The sequence below is a fragment of the Labrus mixtus genome, chromosome 20, assembly GCF_963584025.1.
Source record: "Labrus mixtus chromosome 20, fLabMix1.1, whole genome shotgun sequence".
Taxonomy (NCBI): domain Eukaryota; kingdom Metazoa; phylum Chordata; class Actinopteri; order Labriformes; family Labridae; genus Labrus; species Labrus mixtus.
This window is the reverse complement of record NC_083631.1, coordinates 11,602,586-11,620,992: the sequence shown is the minus strand read 5'-3', so window position 1 is coordinate 11,620,992 and position 18,407 is coordinate 11,602,586. Positions and strand designations below refer to the sequence as shown.

General features: G+C 38.3%; 2 protein-coding genes across 3 annotated transcripts; one reads left to right on the top strand and one right to left on the bottom strand.

Moving 5' to 3' along the window:
• Positions 1–616: 616 nt before the first annotated feature.
• On the bottom strand, positions 617–6,277 carry dnase1 (deoxyribonuclease I). Of its 2 annotated transcripts, XM_061065831.1 has the most exons (9): positions 6,123–6,277; positions 5,463–5,601; positions 5,091–5,179; positions 4,902–4,988; positions 3,762–3,877; positions 3,209–3,321; positions 2,910–3,064; positions 2,511–2,604; positions 617–722 (listed from the first exon to the last, which is right to left on the bottom strand). In XM_061065831.1, exons 2-9 carry the CDS (start codon positions 5,598–5,600, stop codon positions 666–668), a joined length of 849 nt encoding a protein of 282 aa, XP_060921814.1. In that variant the 5' UTR covers position 5,601; positions 6,123–6,277; the 3' UTR covers positions 617–665. The 2 variants fall into 2 exon arrangements, with proteins under 2 accessions (XP_060921814.1, XP_060921815.1); XM_061065832.1 differs by lacking the exon at positions 5,463–5,601 and having other exon boundaries at positions 623–722; positions 6,123–6,260.
• A 2,421-nt stretch (positions 6,278–8,698) lies between these two features.
• nat15 (N-acetyltransferase 15 (GCN5-related, putative)) lies at positions 8,699–14,232 on the top strand. Its single transcript, XM_061026186.1, has 7 exons — positions 8,699–8,924; positions 9,503–9,618; positions 10,047–10,176; positions 11,071–11,167; positions 11,529–11,763; positions 12,288–12,453; positions 12,550–14,232. The coding sequence occupies exons 2-6, from the start codon at positions 9,509–9,511 to the stop codon at positions 12,442–12,444; spliced, it is 729 nt and encodes a 242-aa protein (XP_060882169.1). The 5' UTR covers positions 8,699–8,924; positions 9,503–9,508; the 3' UTR covers positions 12,445–12,453; positions 12,550–14,232.
• The last annotated feature ends 4,175 nt before the right edge of the window (positions 14,233–18,407 follow it).

The following is an 18,407-nucleotide window of genomic DNA, read 5'->3' as shown; positions in this document are numbered from 1 at the left end:
TTACACAAGCTAGCTAATTGGTTTGTACATCTTTTGCATACTGTAGGTATATTACAATGTATCCTAAAACACCACCACATGCTCTTTGCCTTTAAAAGCAATACTACGGTTATGTTAGCCAAAAATATGTGTTTGCTAAAATTTGAAGTTTATGTTTGAGCAAATAAACACTTAAAATCCTGTGATAGACCTGTGTTTTTCATAGCTGTAGTTATAAACCCCGTGTCACCTTCTCTATATTCCAGATCTGTCTTAGTTAGTAGCCTATATTGTCATCCCACTGCTTTCACATATTGAGAGCTTGACAGACCTTCTTGAGGTTGTTGCAGTTGGACAGTGACTGTTCAGAGAAGTACTTTAGTGATCTAAAGAGTTTGCAATGGTCCTATTGACCAGACCTTTGTTACCTGTAACAATATATCACCAGTCATTTTTATTTTTGAAATGTCTATTTGGTAGATGGATTTATTGGTGTAGTTACATTAAAAACATTTATGTAACACGATAGGAAGATAGTCTTTGTATATGTGCCAAGATTTGTTTGCAACCTAATACACAAGAGGTGAATCAACTTCAGATATGGAAGAAGGAAGTTTCAATTAAATATTTTTAATATTTTTTAGATTCAGTCTGGAGGCTTGTGGAAGGGTTGTTGGATTCAGGACTCAGGCTAAAGGAGCCAGCTTCACTTCCACAGGGAAATGGTCACTGACAGCATATGCCTGAAAGACATAGAGGAGGCATTGTAGGAAAGTTGACATGCAGAATATTGCTTCAGTTATCTTAAACAGCAGTTTTGAATGAAATGTAAACTGATCAGGCCATCAAAATACCTTTTCATCTGCTTCAGTAAAGGACTTTACCTAGCTGCGATTTTTGTTGTTTTATGTGTGTGTTTCTTAATCATAAAGATATAGGACAGTGGATAGAGTTGGAAATTAGGGTCAGAGAGAGTGGGGAATGATATGCAAAAGGAGCCACAGGTCGAATTCAAACCCAGGCCCCCCGCCCAGAGGACTACAGCCTCCCAAGGAAAATCACTACCATGAATCCAACAAGAGGCAAGTTTAGTTGATTAGTGCACAAAAGAGCAGCGTTGAGACAAATCCTTAAACAACTTTATTTTTTAACCAGGAATATTTCCATTGTTTCTCCTTTAAAAGGGAGTCCTGGCCAAGCTAGCAGCACAAAAAGTACCTATGATTGCCACTGGAGTGCAACTAGCAGGAGACACTATTGCATTAATATTTAAGGAAACTGGTTGTTCACATTAGGTATAGACTTCATTTTAAGTAACGGGTACAAATCTTTTATGCAAGTTGTTTGTGTGTTATGAAATAGAAACCTGAGGAATTGGATGTTGAAACTCTAAACCTGTTCTTTGCAAATTCCAGCATAGTCACATGTGTTGCTGGAACAGGATGTACTGTAGGTCTATCCAACTGTATGCAGAAGAATTGTTCATCATCTGTAGCTTTATATTCCTCAAAGATTAAAAATGAATGTTAATAAAGCATGCAATAATAGAATAGCTTGACATTTTCAATAGTTTATCACTAAATTAAAAATCTTTCTGCAGTATTTTTGGGGGCAGTGTGCAGAATTATTTGCCTGGAAAAAGTTGCACGAGTCCCCTCTGGCTGGGAGGCCAGTACTCAGAGGCAAGATGTACAAAGTATTACACCACATAACCCACTGGAGTTTCCTTTCTAAACTGTAGATCAGCTTGATATAACATGTTACTTTGTTAAGTTTACAGATGTTGACAGTCAGACGTTACCATTACACAGAGACTTGTTTCCTGTCTTTGTTAACAGGCTACTGTAAGTGACCAAAAATGAGAGGTATCACAGCAATGATCATGTTTGAATATTATCCTACTTTAATTGAATAGTAACCTTTTCCTTAGCCCAATTGCTCAAAAGATAGCATAAATGCAACAGAAATGTTCAGGTAAATCAACATTTTAAATAATATAGGAACAAACACACCTCTGAGAGAAACTGTTTCACCTTTGACCACCCGTGTCTGCACTGATACCACCCACAATACACTTCTTCTCTTCTGCGCTGTGAAATCAAAGCGCTAGTGTTAAGGACAAATAGGACCCTCAGCTTGCTCTTTTAGACTCTTTTCATAGTTTGCAGCTAAATTGACTTGTTTCACAGATGCATTCCGGCTTAATGTTAAGAAGGGACTTTAAATTAACAGCATGATGACCGTAATGGGCATCCGGTCAGAATTCAGATGTCTAGCCAGTAAACTTCACATGTGTTTCACAAAGGTATATTTCTTTAATTCAAGTCAATAAGGTCAATAAAAGGGGTAGAAAAATCACACAAGGGATGTTTGAAACATCACTGCTGAACTGCTGTGCAACCAACAACCAATCAAGGGAAAGGAAAGGACATAAGAAACCAGGATGTAAACTGAAGAAAGTGAGGTAAGGTGAAATAGGGAAGTGAAAGGTAACAAAATAGTGATCTTTACTACACTGAAATTGTTTTTACCAAACTGTGATCGAGATTCAAGTCAACCATGAAGTCGTAGACATCCGCACTGCCATGCACCACTCCCTTCATCATGTCAGCAGTAACCACAATCCTACAAATTCAGAAAGAGGGGAGGCATTAATAGTCCATGTGAACATGTGCATTCAAGTGTCTGCATGCGTGTGAGTAAATTGACTCGTTAAAATGGACTTCAACTTGCTCTTTTCCACTCTTCTGATGACTCAAAGCACTTTAACACATTCACCCACGGTAATGGCAGAGGCTGCTATGTAAAGGGTCCATCAGTATTAACTAATCCCCTTCATACACATTCACACTGAGGCAGCAGCGGGAGCAATTTGGGGTTCAGTGATTTGCCCGCATGGACTGGCTGAGTGTCTGCATTCCTCCGTGTACCTGTCATAAGGGCAGTGAGTGTGTGACACTGTAGTATCAGCCTCATCAGATATCAACCAGTGGAAACCCTTGTCAGTGAAGAGGCGGATCTGCTGCCAGTCGGAGCCTGACACATAATTGCAGCCTGTGTTGAAGTCACCCAGCAGCACGATGTCCTGCAGAAAGAGAAGACAGGTTAAACCCCTCTCATCCATGTAACTTAACGGACTTTCTCTTTGCATCGCTCCTTATTCATTTGCTCTCACTAAATAATCAAATTGTGCTAGGTTGTCTTTGTAAAGCTGTTGAAGAGTATTCACATTGGTGTTCCAGCGGGTGCGGACATCAGACACTACATCATACAGAGCATCAGTCTCCTCCAAAGCGAAATCTGGAGAGGTGTGCTGGGGGACCAGAACAAAGTTCCTCACAGCTAGAAGACACACGGGAGAAAAGACGCATTAGGAGAACAAGCTGAACCCCAGTATTTTTTTTAAATGGCAAACCCAATTGGTAGAAATGAAGCCTCTTTGGTGGTAGTATGTGGCTGAAGCAAGTTATGGAGTTTTAATGCACAAATAACAACTAAGATTCACAGTTTATGAAACCGTGCACAGAGATTGCAAAGCAGAAGACAATGATTATGAATAAGTTAGCAAAGAATATAAACTGTGCACAGGGAGAAACACTGATGGGTTTAAAGTGCAACTTGGCAGGATACCATTGCGTACAACTGCAAGGCAATGATTCATTGTTGACCAGCAGACCTTACAATCTCGTCCAATAATCATCATATAAACGAGACATCACTGTTGGTTGATGGTGAAAAGGCACAATCAACCTCTGCTGTGGTGGCAAAAATCCAGAACCTACTTGTCGTGTTGGAGGAAAACATGACGACGAAAGGTTCTCTGATGAAGGTGTCCGTCCCACAAGGCTCACAGCCGTCATCAAAGGTGTAGCTTTTAACCACAGACACTATCTGCTCTCTGGACAGGAAAGACAACAAAACCTTTTTAGATGTTTGTTAGATTTAACTGTATCAACCATGTACATTCGAATGGCAACTAGAGGACAGATGGGCTGATCCTACAATTCTTCAACTCTACAATTCACTTAGAAGACACTTTTATCCAAAGTGAAGTACATCAGAGAGTAAGAACAACACAAGAAAGGATCTAGAAAAGAGGAAACAATGTCAGTAATTGCAAACGATCAGCTTTGAGTCAGATTGGACACACAGGTGCTGACAGGCGTTGCACACAGAGGCAGAGCACAAGATTGATGGCTGTTCTTGAGAGCTCTAATCAGTATAGAAACCATCTTAAAAGTCGTCGTTATCAAACAACACCATCATCATCTTCATCATCATCATCATCATCATCATCATCATCATCATCAATAATATAAAAACCGTCGTCATCATCATTAAGGTAGTAGGTATTCATGAAAGAGCTGGGTCTTTAGTTTTTTCTTAAAGGTGCAAAGGGACTCTGCAGATCGAATGGAGTTTGGAAGTTTGTTCCAACACCAGGGGGCGACAGAGGAGATCCTGAAATATGCTAGCCAGTGAAAGTGGTGCATGTGTGCAGGCAAATATTTTACACACTGTATTTACCATGAAATGTATTCCAGAAAAGATTTAGTAATACCGGTACAGGGTACGGCAAATAAAGTTCAACCAACATGTTTTATATGGTCCAACATTTTTTGCAACATCGGTTAAATGAATTTAACAAACATGGTTGAAGTGTATGAACTGCAAATTTGCAAACTTTTGAATTTGTTACTCAAACATTTTGCATAACTTAAAAAAAACTGGCAGTTAATAATGCTAAAAATAAGGCACCAATTATTGTAAATTACAGTGCCATGCTCTAATTCACTGCCCAACATTACATGAAGAAACCACTGATACTTTAGGGAAGACATCCAAATTAAATTACAATCATGCATCTAGAATCACAATAAGATTGTTTATCAAATCACTCTGGTCTATGCCCTTCTGTTTACCTGTAGAGGAAGAGATATCGCTCCTTATAGGTGCTGCGGCCCAGAGGCTCACTCACGATGTGACTGTACCTGAACTGAGGAGAACCTCTGAGAAAACACAAACAATACCCATATAAACACGACAAATAGACGATGATTATAAATTTTTACCTTTTATAAAACCATATTATGATGTGTTGTTGGTCTTACTTATTCACATGCTCCATGAGTTTTGTGGTGGCTGACAAATCGTTGTCTCTGACCTCTTGGATCAGAATGATGTCATAGCGGTGAACAATCTAAAAAAAAAATCAATTACAGTTCAATATTGTTCTAGGAAAAAAAGGACCAAAGTAACTTACATTCAAAGTATATTGTGGATGTAAAATACTAAGAGAAATTGCTGCATTGCTCCTTTAAAATCAAAATTACTCTGAACAAGAAATAAAAAAAATAAAATCACAGTTAGTTTTTTGGGTAGTCAAATACAAGCCAATTCAATTCTTTTTTTTTTTTTTTTTTTTTAAATGTGGGACACAGTCAAAGCAACAAAAATACTGGATTCCAAATGAAGATTCTGACCGTGCTGATGAGGTTCATCAGAGTTGTGTTGGAGGCCTTCTTGTCTCCATAGGACTTGATATTGAAGGCTCCCAGCAGCAGAGAGGAGGACAGATTCAGCAGGGCCAGAAAGAGACCCAATGCACACACCAGATGCATTCTGGACCAAAGAGTTGTGATATATGACAAAGAGCGATAGCAATTTGTAGTTGAAGGTCTTGCTTATATATGAGAAACATGGACAGTGTGAGAGATTAGAGAAAACTAAACTTTTCCTACATGAAAAGGGAACCTGAATGTGTCTGTACTGTGGGAGGGCGAGACAGAGGAAACACCTGCAGCCTTGGACACATCACATGTGCTTAGATGTGTTTTTTGTCGAGGCATAATTCAAGTTAAAAGTCCAAGTAAAATATTATACAAGTAGAATACTTTATCCCTGATCCACCAGTGTGGAAGTGCTATTTGAACAAAAATATTTCAAGCAGAAGCTTCAGTGTCGTAAATCACTTGTCACTTAAATCTTTCATATACTGTTTTACATTTTGTCAGCAGGGTATAGCCAAATTATTTTGTAAGGTAAAGTAAAGCAATAAATGCAGAATAAAGCACAGTCATTCATGCATTGTATTAACTGTTTCTGTTTTGTTTATCAAAGAAGAGTCCAAGGTGCATATTTACCTTCAAAGTCTTTATTAGGAACAAGGAAGACTGTTGTAAGCAGAACACAGAGGTTTCCTTGTGTGATCCCAGGAAGTCTCTCTACAACATCCGAGCTGAACCACCTCTAGTGTCTCTGAAGATATTGAATTTTTTTTAACCTGCAAATGCATGTCACTTGGTGCTGCTGGGGCGGAGTCAAGAGAGGAGGCGTGTTGTGGGTGGGATGCAGGGTTTTGGGTGGTGTTACATGGCAGTCATTGAGGTCAATTGCTTTGGGCATAATTTAATGTCTACATGTAGACCACATTGTGGCTGTCTCTGTAGAATCCAGTGGAAATGTTGATAGAGCTCCTGTGGTTGAACAGAATGAGCCACAAGAGACAACAACTTCAAGGGTGACATTACAATGCAAACGTGCACAAATGTTTATTTACCTTACAGGTAGATTGATGGTTTTATAGAAGGTTAAGGATCAACACAGAAGAATGGAAGAGGCTGTCTGATAAATATTCTACTCTTATTATTTACTTTTAAATGTTTGCATTTCAAAGCATTTGACATTGCTTGAAAATTAAGATATATGTTTGAAAAAATGCATTTTAATATAAACACAAAGTTCAAAATATATTTTTTGAAAGGAATTTAAGACCAAGTTCTGTACTTTACAGTAGAGCTGACACTATGATTGTATTTGTAATAATGCACAAACATTTAACAAAGGACAAAAAATATAATTAATACAATATGAAATTAAAGTGCTGTGGAAAATTTAAACTTAAAAAACTGTCATTGTTTTAAAAAGGTGCTGACATTATTTCACACTTTTATTTTTCATGTGGATATCAAATGAAAAGTGCAGCTATGATATAATCTTTACATGACAACACATATAATAATTTCTTATAATAATTTCCAAAACATATTGTTGTATCTATTACACCACCTGGTCAGGCCACACTCATCTCTTGAACAACAGCGTGCAGATATTTTTTGCAGCTATTTTTACCCGTAGTGTTTGCAGAAGCATTGAGAAGGCAACAGGTGGCAAGAATGGGTGATAAAGTCAGTTGTTTTAAAGTCGTTTGTGATGGAAAGTTTTGGCATTTAACATGATTTCCTTTAAAAAATTAAGATCTTCAAATAAAAAATACAATGTTCTGCATTAAATGAACGACATTATTACTGATAAACAGACATGTTGTCTTATGCACTTCAGGTATGGCTTGTTGTTAATGTTAATAGTTACACTTCTTTAAATTGTATATACGATACACTACATTTTACTCTTTACATATAATGTACAAGTCATAAAGTGACTTTTGTACTTCATACGGCATTTGAAATTGTTGATGTACAGCTGCTGGAATTACTCAATAAAAATATGTTCCTGTTGATTTGGAAAAAAGGAAAAATACCAAAGGGGTTACGAATCATTTTGAAATTTAACCAAAAAATGTGTATAATACATATGGACAGAGCTTTCTGCTTTACACAGAAGAACACAATCAGTTCAATCTGCACTTTACATTAACTCAATGCCCACAGACTATCTCTCCCCCAGCTTCAATTGTTGTCTTTCTCATAACGTGAATTGACATCTGAGCAAAGGATTATTGACTGAAAGATTATTAAACTTGAACAAGGGCAAATAATTGTGTATAGATCAAATTATAAAGACAAGCTAGCCTATGTGTAATTTAAACATTTTACTGTAAGGACACACTCTCTGGCTTCTCACTGGGGTTGGTGAATTAATCACCTAAGTGCAGAGTCAGGTGTGTTTGTGGCTGATTGGCCTTGATTAAAACCAGGTGTGGGGAGCTTATATATACTCCTGGAATTCAGTGGTCTGTGCTGACTCATTATCTCACCTTCAGAAGTAGTGAGAGGTTCTCCCTGTGTGGTGTCTTGTTGTCTGTGTGTTCATAAACACAAACAAATAACTTTTTGTGTGTTTGTGTGTATTGCCAAAATAACTTGGGGTGCTGGGTAGTTGATATACCCCAGCCTTTTGTGTTGAGTTTTAAGGCCTCCCTGGCAGCCTTTACTTTCGTGAATTGTTTCTGGGTCTCCCGGACAATTTAGTTTCGAGTCAGCCCCCTCCAATCTATCGCTTGCGATTTTTGTGGTTATCCTTCTTGGATAACTTTAAGACACCCCTGGTTCCGCACCTGTGTCCCACTTTCCCGTTTTCCTGACATTTTACGAGGCAATTGAACTTTATGTCAAAAACCTATAACAGATACAAATCATAAATAAAGGTAGAGTCAATGATTTTTACTTCGCCTTATTTTTGTTAAACTTCTTGGGAAGATATTTTTCATCAAATTTCAGGTAGCTTCTAATCTGGAGGTGAAGAGATGGGTGTCACCTCAGCAATGTTAATTTTTAATGTAATAATTGTTGTTTCCAGAAAGTGGCATCCAAGCAACAACAAAAAAAAGTTACCAAAAAAAATGGTAACATCAGAATGTTCATTATGTTTTTAAGTCTACACTTTCAGCCCAGCAGGCGGCGATGAAGCACTGAACGTGTTTGACTCCAACCGACTTTTTCACTAGACGAAGGCGTGTAAGAGTGACGTCACTAGCGTAGCGGCCACAAACAGGAAGCAAAACGTCCAGCTGTTATCTAAGCAGTGAGAGCTCTGGCTACTTTAGCTGCCTGTGTAGCATTTGGCAACAGTGATGAAACGGTCGTGTGAGTCGAGAATAAACTGGTGTTTTATTATGCTGTGTCCGGAGTAGTACACTGTGTCGATTTATACCCAAAGGATTACAATTGTCTTCGACTTTCCTCCGGGTCAGGTGTTGAAACAAGGTACGTTAGCTTAGCAGCAAAACCTTAGCAGCGCAAGCTGTGCTTAGCATGTATGCTAATTAGGAGAGGCAGCTGTTTTGCTTGTTATAACCTGCTTTACCTTTGTGCTGCGTTTTTCATTGAAGTTACAGCTTAAATGTGAAAAGGGTTCAACAACAAGTAACCAATAAGCATAGAAACAGATGTAAATGTGTGCAATCACATAGATAATTTAAAGACTCATGTTGTTTCTGTATGAATTTGGATTTATAATCTTTAATGAAGTGAGGCTTCTTTCACTTTATTGTTTCCAAAACAAACATAATGTAATACATTTATGATGATTTATGCTTCTCATCCTGTCAGGGGTCGATCACGTGATGATTTCAATGAGTTAAATAAAGATGTCAGTGGGAACACGTTTTAATTCATCTTAAACTGTGCCTACATAGAAAGCAAAAGTCAGTATATGTGTTTCATATATGACAGAACTCCACACAGATGTTTTTGTTTTGTTTTTGCTCGAACTCCTCATCAACAGGCAGATCACAATAACTGACTCTGTCAAACTCACCACACCTGTCTGTTGGTCCCCGCAGGTGTGAATGAGTGACGTGGTGCCTCCCACAGCTCTCAGTGAAGTCCAGCTCCGCTTCCTCTGCCACGATGACATAGAGAGTGTCAAGCTGCTCTGTGGTGATTGGTTTCCAATCGAGTAAGATCCGTAACTTGTGTTACACGTCTTTTCATCAAATCTGTGTCAAAATTAGAATTTTCTAATCATGTTCGTATCACGTCAGGTGTATCAGTGGACGACGTCTATATGCAAAATCTATTTAAGTAACTAAAAGCAATTCAACATTTTGTATTGTTCTGATTTGCATTGCTGAACACTTAAGCGCTGCACTCGTGCAACCCAAATTAGTTGACTGTAGCACAAACATAAATTGCACTTGGTTCTTACAGATACAGCATTACACATTACTTGTCACAGTCTTAGCTGTAAGACATAAAAAATAATATTTGCAGAATGAAGGTATGTCATTGTCCTCAGCCATTATGTATTTTTAGGACTGTGTAACAAATGCCGATATATTTTTATCCCCATTCATGAATTGTTACCTATCTGACTTTTGACTGCAGGTACCCAGACTCATGGTATCAGGACATAACCTCCAACAAGAAGTTCTTCTCCCTCGCTGCCACCTTCAGAGGAGGCATTGTGGGAATGATTGTGGCCGAGATCAAAGGCCGGACCAAAGTACACAAAGAGGTACCATGTTCATCTCTGTTATTCAGCTGCGAGGCTTTTGTGGAATTAATTCTCTGAAGTCTTCGAGTTTGTTGTAAGTTCAGTGTATCCTCTCTCACTCAGCTGCCCTTAGGAAATGTTTAAGTGGAACACATACACATAGTAGAGGCTGTTTTTAGCTGCTAATTAGATGAGCCACAAGCCCTTGACTGAGTTTGACTCTGTCATTACAGAATAAGAAATAAAAGCGTTACAGGGCGGTGAGAATGAAATTGTTGAACGAAGGGCTGCCACTAACGTATTAGTCCTTTCTCTTTTACAAATGTTTCTTTGTTTGAATGTGTACAAGTCTTCTATCCAACCAATTCGATTGTTGTTATTTGTTTAATTCTTATTATGGCTATCATTCTTTGTAAAAAAAAAAAAAAAAAAAAGCTTTATTGAGATTTGGAAGACATATAGTTGTTAAGATCATCCTGAATGTGTGCTTATCAAAAATGTGCTGTTCTCATTTTAGACTAAAGTTTTTATAAACCATCCAACTTAGATGATGAATCACCTGCGTTCAAACTTGATTTTCCTGTGGGTTAGTTTTTGCATTCTGGAGTCTGCCTCTCAGTGGATAATTTGCCTATGCAAAGATGTAATCTGCAGTGTCCTCAGGGAGCATACAAAGACACCAAATTACTGAGTGGTATTTTCCATTTAGTACTGAATCAAACCCGAACTCTGTTGGGGATGATAAGAGCTGCTGCTTGTCTTGGCCAGGACGTTCTTGGAATAGAGAGGTTTTGATCCCAGCAAGGATTTACTAATTAAAATAAGGTTAAATAACAAGAAACTTTCACAGTCATAGAGAAAGGTTGGTCTCATGTGAACATTTTTTTCTGTGTTTGTTTGTGGATTGTGTGTTAGGATGGAGACATCCTGGCCTCCAGTTTCCCTGTGGATACACAGGTAGCCTACATCCTCAGCCTGGGAGTGGTCAAAGAGTTCAGGAAACATGGCATAGGTACTGAAACACACACACACGTCACAAACACACAGATGTACATACATACATCGATAGATTGTATTAGATGAAAGTGATGGGTGCATGTCTGCCACTTACTTTTCCTTTCTGATCTTTTAAATATACCCACTATCCAAATAATTAAAAACTACAGGGCAATTGTTCCACACCAGCCAACACTGTATCGTTTTTATTCACTCCTCACTCTAAATTCAAATGTGAGAACACAAATCACTTCAAAACAAACTTGACAGCAGCTTCATGTGCATTCATTCATGAGAACGCTACAGCAGTAGAGTCAATGCATGCAGTGTAGACCCTCTCTCATTTCATATGTTCTCTCTCTCCTTCCACCATTCAGGCTCCTTACTGCTGGACAGTTTGAAGGAGCACATCTCAACGACAGCCCAGGACCACTGCAAAGCAATCTACCTGCATGTTCTCACCACCAACAACACTGCCATCCACTTCTATGAGAACAGGGACTTCAGGCAGCACCACTACCTGCCCTACTACTACTCCATACGAGGAGTCCTCAAAGACGGATTCACATATGTGCTCTACATCAATGGGGGGCACCCGCCCTGGACAATATTATATCCTTTTGTTGAAGCAGGAAAAGAACAAGTAACACAGTGTATATACACAGATACAAAGACAGTGACATGAATAAACAGGATATAAATGTTTACTAAAAGAGAGAGGAAGGATGGGGAGCTCAGTGTGTCACAGCAGTGGAGGCCTATTGCAGCATAACTAGAGACTGGTGCAGGGAGTGCCTGAGCTAGCTCTAACTATAAGCTGTATCCAAAAAAGAAAGAAAGAAACTTTTAAGCCTACCTTTAGAGTACAGAGGGAGTATGTCCTCCTAAACTGATTCTACAGGAGAGGGGCTTCATAATTGAATGCTCTTCCATACTACTTTTAGAAACTTTAAGAGCCTCAACAGGTCTGCGTTGTGCGAGCCCAATGTTTGAGAGGGGTTAATATGAAAGTAGGATCTGACATGAGTCTAAAGCATCTAGATTGTAGTGAGGTAATGCACATGCATTTATCTTTTTATTATAAGGTAATCACCCAGACCTATCAAGTGGGTCTTTTCCTTAATTCTCTTTTCCACTGACTACATCCAGCACATCGGTTCCACACTTGCCAGCTTGAGCCCCTGCTCCATCCCTCAGAGGCTGTATCGACAGGCTCAGTCCCTGCTCCGCTCCCTCCTGCCCTGGTCCAACATCGCCTCCAAAACGGGCATACAGTACAGCCGAACCATGTGACACAGTACGGTGAGTCCCAACAGGAGGCTACTTTAGCTTTTTTTTTTTTTTTTTGGTAATACCATGTATTTATTCTGTGTCTGATATTCTTTCTCCTTCTTGCAGGGGTGCAACTTCTGTTTCTCATCGGTCTTCCGCTGTGCACACCGAGATGTACATGCACACGCCTTCTAGTATGACTTTCCACTGCCTGTGTATGACACAGGACTCAGGTTCAACCTCAGTTTGACCGTTCACATACTAAAAATACTATTCTCGATTCAGTACACGTTTGGCACTGTTCACACAAGATTCAAGTTTTGCAGCTGTAGTTCTTTTAATCATTGATATACTATTCTATATATACTACACTATCCAATAGTTATAGTAGCCTGTGTTTACCCAGTCCTACCAAATCAGATCTGCTGTTATCCAAGACTGCGGAGCAAAGCAGAGGAGTTGGTCCAGCGAAATCCTGTTGAGTTAGGAACCCAGGCAGCAAACACAGGTCCTAGTTTGGGTGTAAAGGGGGTGTAGGATATGAACGCGCACACACTGGGAACCCGACAGAGACTAAAGGTTCAATCCTGCCTATTTCTCAGTCTCTCTCCACCCTGTCCACCCGGTCACAGAGACTATGTATAATGTTTGTATATTATATATACTAAGCTAATATATAAAATTCTCTAAATATGTATGTCTATTCTATCCTGTCAATAGTTTGAAAATAACCAATCCTGTCCCCATTTTGAGTATAGAATGAATTGAGCATCAATTCCAGGTTGTAAAATAGATACTCAAGAACTGGACTGTGAATCTAGCTATAATGAAATGCTACCAGGGTTGAATTACACACAGGGAAACATGAGGCATAATGTAAGTGGGTGATATATTTAGTAGCAACTGGAGATTCCTGAAGTGATTCTTCCTTTTTAAAAGTCACATTATGATTTTGATTTGCTGTGTTCAATACTTGAAACGACAACAGAAAGCTCACAGACACATCACATATTATACAGCACTGCTCAAAGTCTTACATTGAAATACCATTATAAGTCTTTGGTTGTTTTCCAAATGTTACCCACGTATATTTCTTACCAGACTAAAGGGGGATGGCTTTGGTCCTTATTTCAGAGATTTTTAAAAAATAGCCGCAGCCCTGTTTTGTCTGCCCTATGGCTGTAAAATTGCTGTTAATGTAGAGAAATGTATATTTGTTTCTAGATTTTAAATTATGGCTCACATTAGATTTTTATGCCAGCCTATAAAAGAGAAAAGAAGACGAAAGTAATGCTCCCAAACACAGGACCTACTCCGTGTGTGTGTGTGTGTGTATGTCTGTGTGTGTGTGTATATGCACACAGGATAAGAAATGAGCACCCAGCAAGTGCCAAATGTTGGTCCGATCTGCCAGTAGACAAACGTGTAGAGTTCACCCAACATGTCAACTTTGTCAGTGACTAACATTGAAGTTTGTCAGTTTTCTTTCTTTCTGCTGCACCTCATTAAACATAAGGAACCTGATCCAGTCTGTCAGCAAGTCTTAGATTGTAAAGATGGCAGAACACTGAAGAAGGTAAAGGGTAACTGTATGGAAAATGTGCATTCATTGTTAAAAGGTGAACATTTCTGTTTACCAGCCCTGCACTGGTAACTTTTATTTAAGTTTAAGACATAATGTATGCAATAAACTTGTTCCCATTTGATTGATTGTAAAGGCTGAGTCAGTGTGACTACCCCTGCTGTGTAACTGTTTTTACTTTGTTGTAACTTATTCATTGGGATTCTCATATTACACAGTCACTGTAAGCCTGGGCCTTGTGTTCATTCATATTTTGCCATATTTCAAAGTGCTTCTCTTCAATGGGCATCTAAATGTTCAATATTAGGCTGGTGGTTAAAGGATGAATTTGTAACTCTGACACCTTAGTGTTTAGAATTGGTACTGCAGTCTAAATTCAAAACATTGGAGGGAGCTGTCTCTCCCCTCCTCTCCTTCCTAGAGCAAACGTGCACGCAGGTTGCCATGTTGCAGACACAGAAGCTTCAGTGTTTAACCAGCTCTGCATCAGTCTTGAAAACGTTCTGCGTTCTAACCTCCCTCTATTTTTTCCAGTACTCATCCTAGTTTTACCACGTTTCTGGTTGTGGAGCATATTAGAAAATTTCAGAGGCTTTTTAAGGTCGGGTAGAACCAGTTATATCTGAACCAGTTCACTTGCCCACTTCTATGTCTCAACACCTGTTGGTTTACTGTGATAACTGGATATGGCAAACTAAGGGGGCGTCCAAAACGGCTGTGTCGTTTGCTATGACAACAATGCAGCAGCCAGTATGTCCTCCTGTTTAAAGGTGAGGGTGCCTTTAAACAGGAGGACAAACTGGCTGCTGCATTGTTGTCAGAGAAGCCAGCACTTCAACATAGCATTTTTCCTTAATGTCTGATGATACAGTAATGCCGTTTTATGATTTAATGCAGGAGATGTCTTACCTATTGGTCTTTTTAGTTATAATCCAACAACTTTCCGCAACAAAGCAGCAGAAGAAGAGATATCTTGACTTTAAAAACCCAATATTCTAAACCTAGCATAATGCAACTTAAAGCATGTGTTTTGGTCTGTCCTAGAGACATAACCCTGATGACATCATCAGTACATCAAACGTTCCACCACATCCAGTAAAAAACATAAATTTTTTAAACTGGTGGAGTGACCCCATACCAGCTTTCTGCCAAAACAATGCATTTCAACCTAAGCACTTGTAGGTAACAGAATTTTTCTCAGTAGGACTGGTGGCTGTTTGATATTGTTCATGTTTTTTGCATTGATTGCAAATGAATGGGCTCTACATGACGGCTTTTCTGCTCATGAAATGGTTTCAATGATGGGTATTCACTGCCTGTGTGTGTCGTGTTCTCAATATCAATTTGTTTATTATGGAAGCTCTTGTCGAGGGCAATACGAGGAATATGTTCATGGCTGAAGGATAATACAGTAGGAGGCATTTATCACATTGATTCTTACAATGTTACACTACACTAACTTCCCATGTATAGATTCTCCAGAGAGACAATGTACTTTGACCTGTTGGATTCTCCAAATAGCCCTTTAACTTGTGATGTAAAACAGAAATAAAAAGTTAGGTCTCTGGTGGTAAATCTGAATAGTTTTGACTGATTTGGTAGATGAGAATCATTTTGAACTCCGTGGTCAAACTTGTACAATGGAGTGGTCTGTTTTTCAACAGGCTGCAGTTACACATTTAGGATGATCATTAAAGCTAGAGCTGATTTCTGATCAGGCACAATGAACTCTTTCTTGATTTACTTGTATTGATCTTTTTACAAGTTCTACATACCTATTGCAAACCAGTTTCCACCAGTATGAATTGCGCAAAGAATCTGATTTGAACATCCCTCGAACAGACGCGTTCTAAAGCGATAGAGATTACTAAATGCAATTATGTTGAAATGATATTGACTGATGATTAAGGCAAAACATCACATTTTTTCCAACTTCACCTCTTCAAGGTCCTTCAAAAAAAGAATGCTTTTACAAGTTGTAATCATTAAGGACTGTTCTATAAACTGGCCAAGTTTAAGTTGAATTAAATAAATCTCAGAGGAAGAGTTTGTTATGAACTCCAAGTTGGCTGACTTCTTGTTTTGTTTTGATTATGGCACCGATAGTTTTTTGTTCTTTTTATAATTAACATAAGCCATATAAATTGTGTACATGTAGGCATTTCATTCTCAGTTGCTATACTGTTCATGATGAAGACAAAAAAGCATAAAGAAGATCTGATGCTCTGAGAATCCTATGCACCTGTCTGCTCTCCTCTTCACTCTGCTTGCTGCTGCTGCTCTGTTCTCAGTTGTGCTGCTGTTATCTCCAGCTCTTCATTTGATGACAGTGAGATGTTGGTGATATCCCGGCTGCAGCTAACAGGATTTTGTGTGGCAATGCATAGACAACTTTACTTTAAAAATCAAGGGCTATCTCAAAAATCTTTGCAGCATCAGCTGTCTGCTTTTCTGTTCCACTTTTTACTCCATTAATATCCATTTAATTTCTCTTTTTTCCCAACACCTTCCTTTCAGACTTGATGATTGTACTATGAAATGTCAGAGGTTACTCTGACATTTCATAGTACAATCATGTGACAATGGAAGAATTGATTCCTACAATCTGTTTTCCACAAAGCGGGTGATGAGTTTCCCCACCTGGTATTTGCAAAAATTGCCAAATGCCAGTCCAGGCCTGCAACATGGTGTGATTCCTAGAAAATATTTTGGCGTCGTCGCTATGAAGACATCTAGCAACACTTGTGTGCCTGACCCATAGTAGAAGTCCATTCATCCATTCTGAGTGTAACAAATTGTGAGAGTTTTCAAACACCTTTAGCCTCTCAAAAATGTCATTTCCATTAACAGAGAAAAATAAAGGTGATGGTTACGATTGATGATGATAGATAACATGAACTTGATTAATAATCTTTGTAAGTGTAACTATATGGAATCTTTTGTTGAAATTGCTTCTTTCCCCTGAAGTGTTTCCAAAAGCTTTAAAGAAAAAGGTATAAATTAACGGCATGCTTCATTGCTGATGTGAAAAGGGATCAGTAGAGACTGACTAAATAAGGATTTCACGGGGCTTTTGACGGATGCAGTATTTGAGCTGGGCAATATCATGATCCTCTGAATTACATCTAACAAAGTATTTCATATACTTTGGAGATCATTATGTAGACAAACGACACACAAAAACATCAGTGGACATAAATCCAAATCCTTTTACTTTCAGCTCAAATACAAATGTAGTTTTAGCTCCCTCTGCTGAATGTAAGACTGTACTCCATGTTAACCAGTAAAAAGACATCTATCTATCTATCTGTCTATCTCTCTATCTATCTATCTATCTATCTATCTATCTATCTATATATATATCTATATATCTGTGTACACTTCCAGATCCTATATTAGCATCTATATACGATATTCTTTTATTGCACATTGCAGGCCATACAAATTGTCTGAAAACATAATTTCGAGTTTTCTACAAGACTACAAAAGCACTATACAAGTCCAAGTCCATTTACCAAGGCTGTAAACCTGTTTAGTCCTCAATTTTGTAATTAAAATAATTGGGATTCACTTTTTTTCTTTCTTTGATTGAACACCTTTCTTCTTTTTATCCATGTCAATCTATGCCAAAACTGCGTGGATGGAAATCTCTTAAAAATGAAATCCACAGCCATTAGGATTATTCTATTTTTCTCTATATTGCTTCAGCACAACTTTAGAAAACATTTTAAAAGTTTTCTTTAGATAAGAAGGAATATAATGAGCCTTTAAATGCTGCAACCTACAAAAAGGTCTTATTTATTTATTTTTTCCAAACAGTCTTGTCCTAAACATTTAACTAAACCTAAATTTACACTGTAACAGACTTTTTATTTTAAGTTAACTGTCTGCTAAAATGAAAACCATTCAAGTCCTGCTCCAAAGAGTACAGAGTTCAGGGTTTGACTGTGTAGGCTAATACTGAAATAGTGATCTCAGTGAGTAGACATGACAGCCACTCCATATCACGCAATCAATGCCTCAAGGCAGATTTGGATTGGTTGGACTAATCTGGATAATATTACTTAATAATTGTTCGACATTTTGGAAAGATAAACTATTAAACTAAGGACCAACAAATCTATTTCTTATCAAAAACTTTTTTTTTTTCAATCAAAAATTATTTAAATTATAGACGATTGCTCTTTTTCATGTCAATGTGCTAATTTGTTTAATATTTCGTGTAATAATGAACATATCAATATGCTTTAAAGACTGCTTCAACTATCGGTCGAAAAACAATTAGCCTATGTATAATAGTCCTTTATTTAAAGACGATGTTGGAACTGCGTGTTTTTTTTTTTACGGTAGGCTACACTGTGTGTTTCAGGTCGCACTTTACCGTTCGTTACGGTAAAGAGCT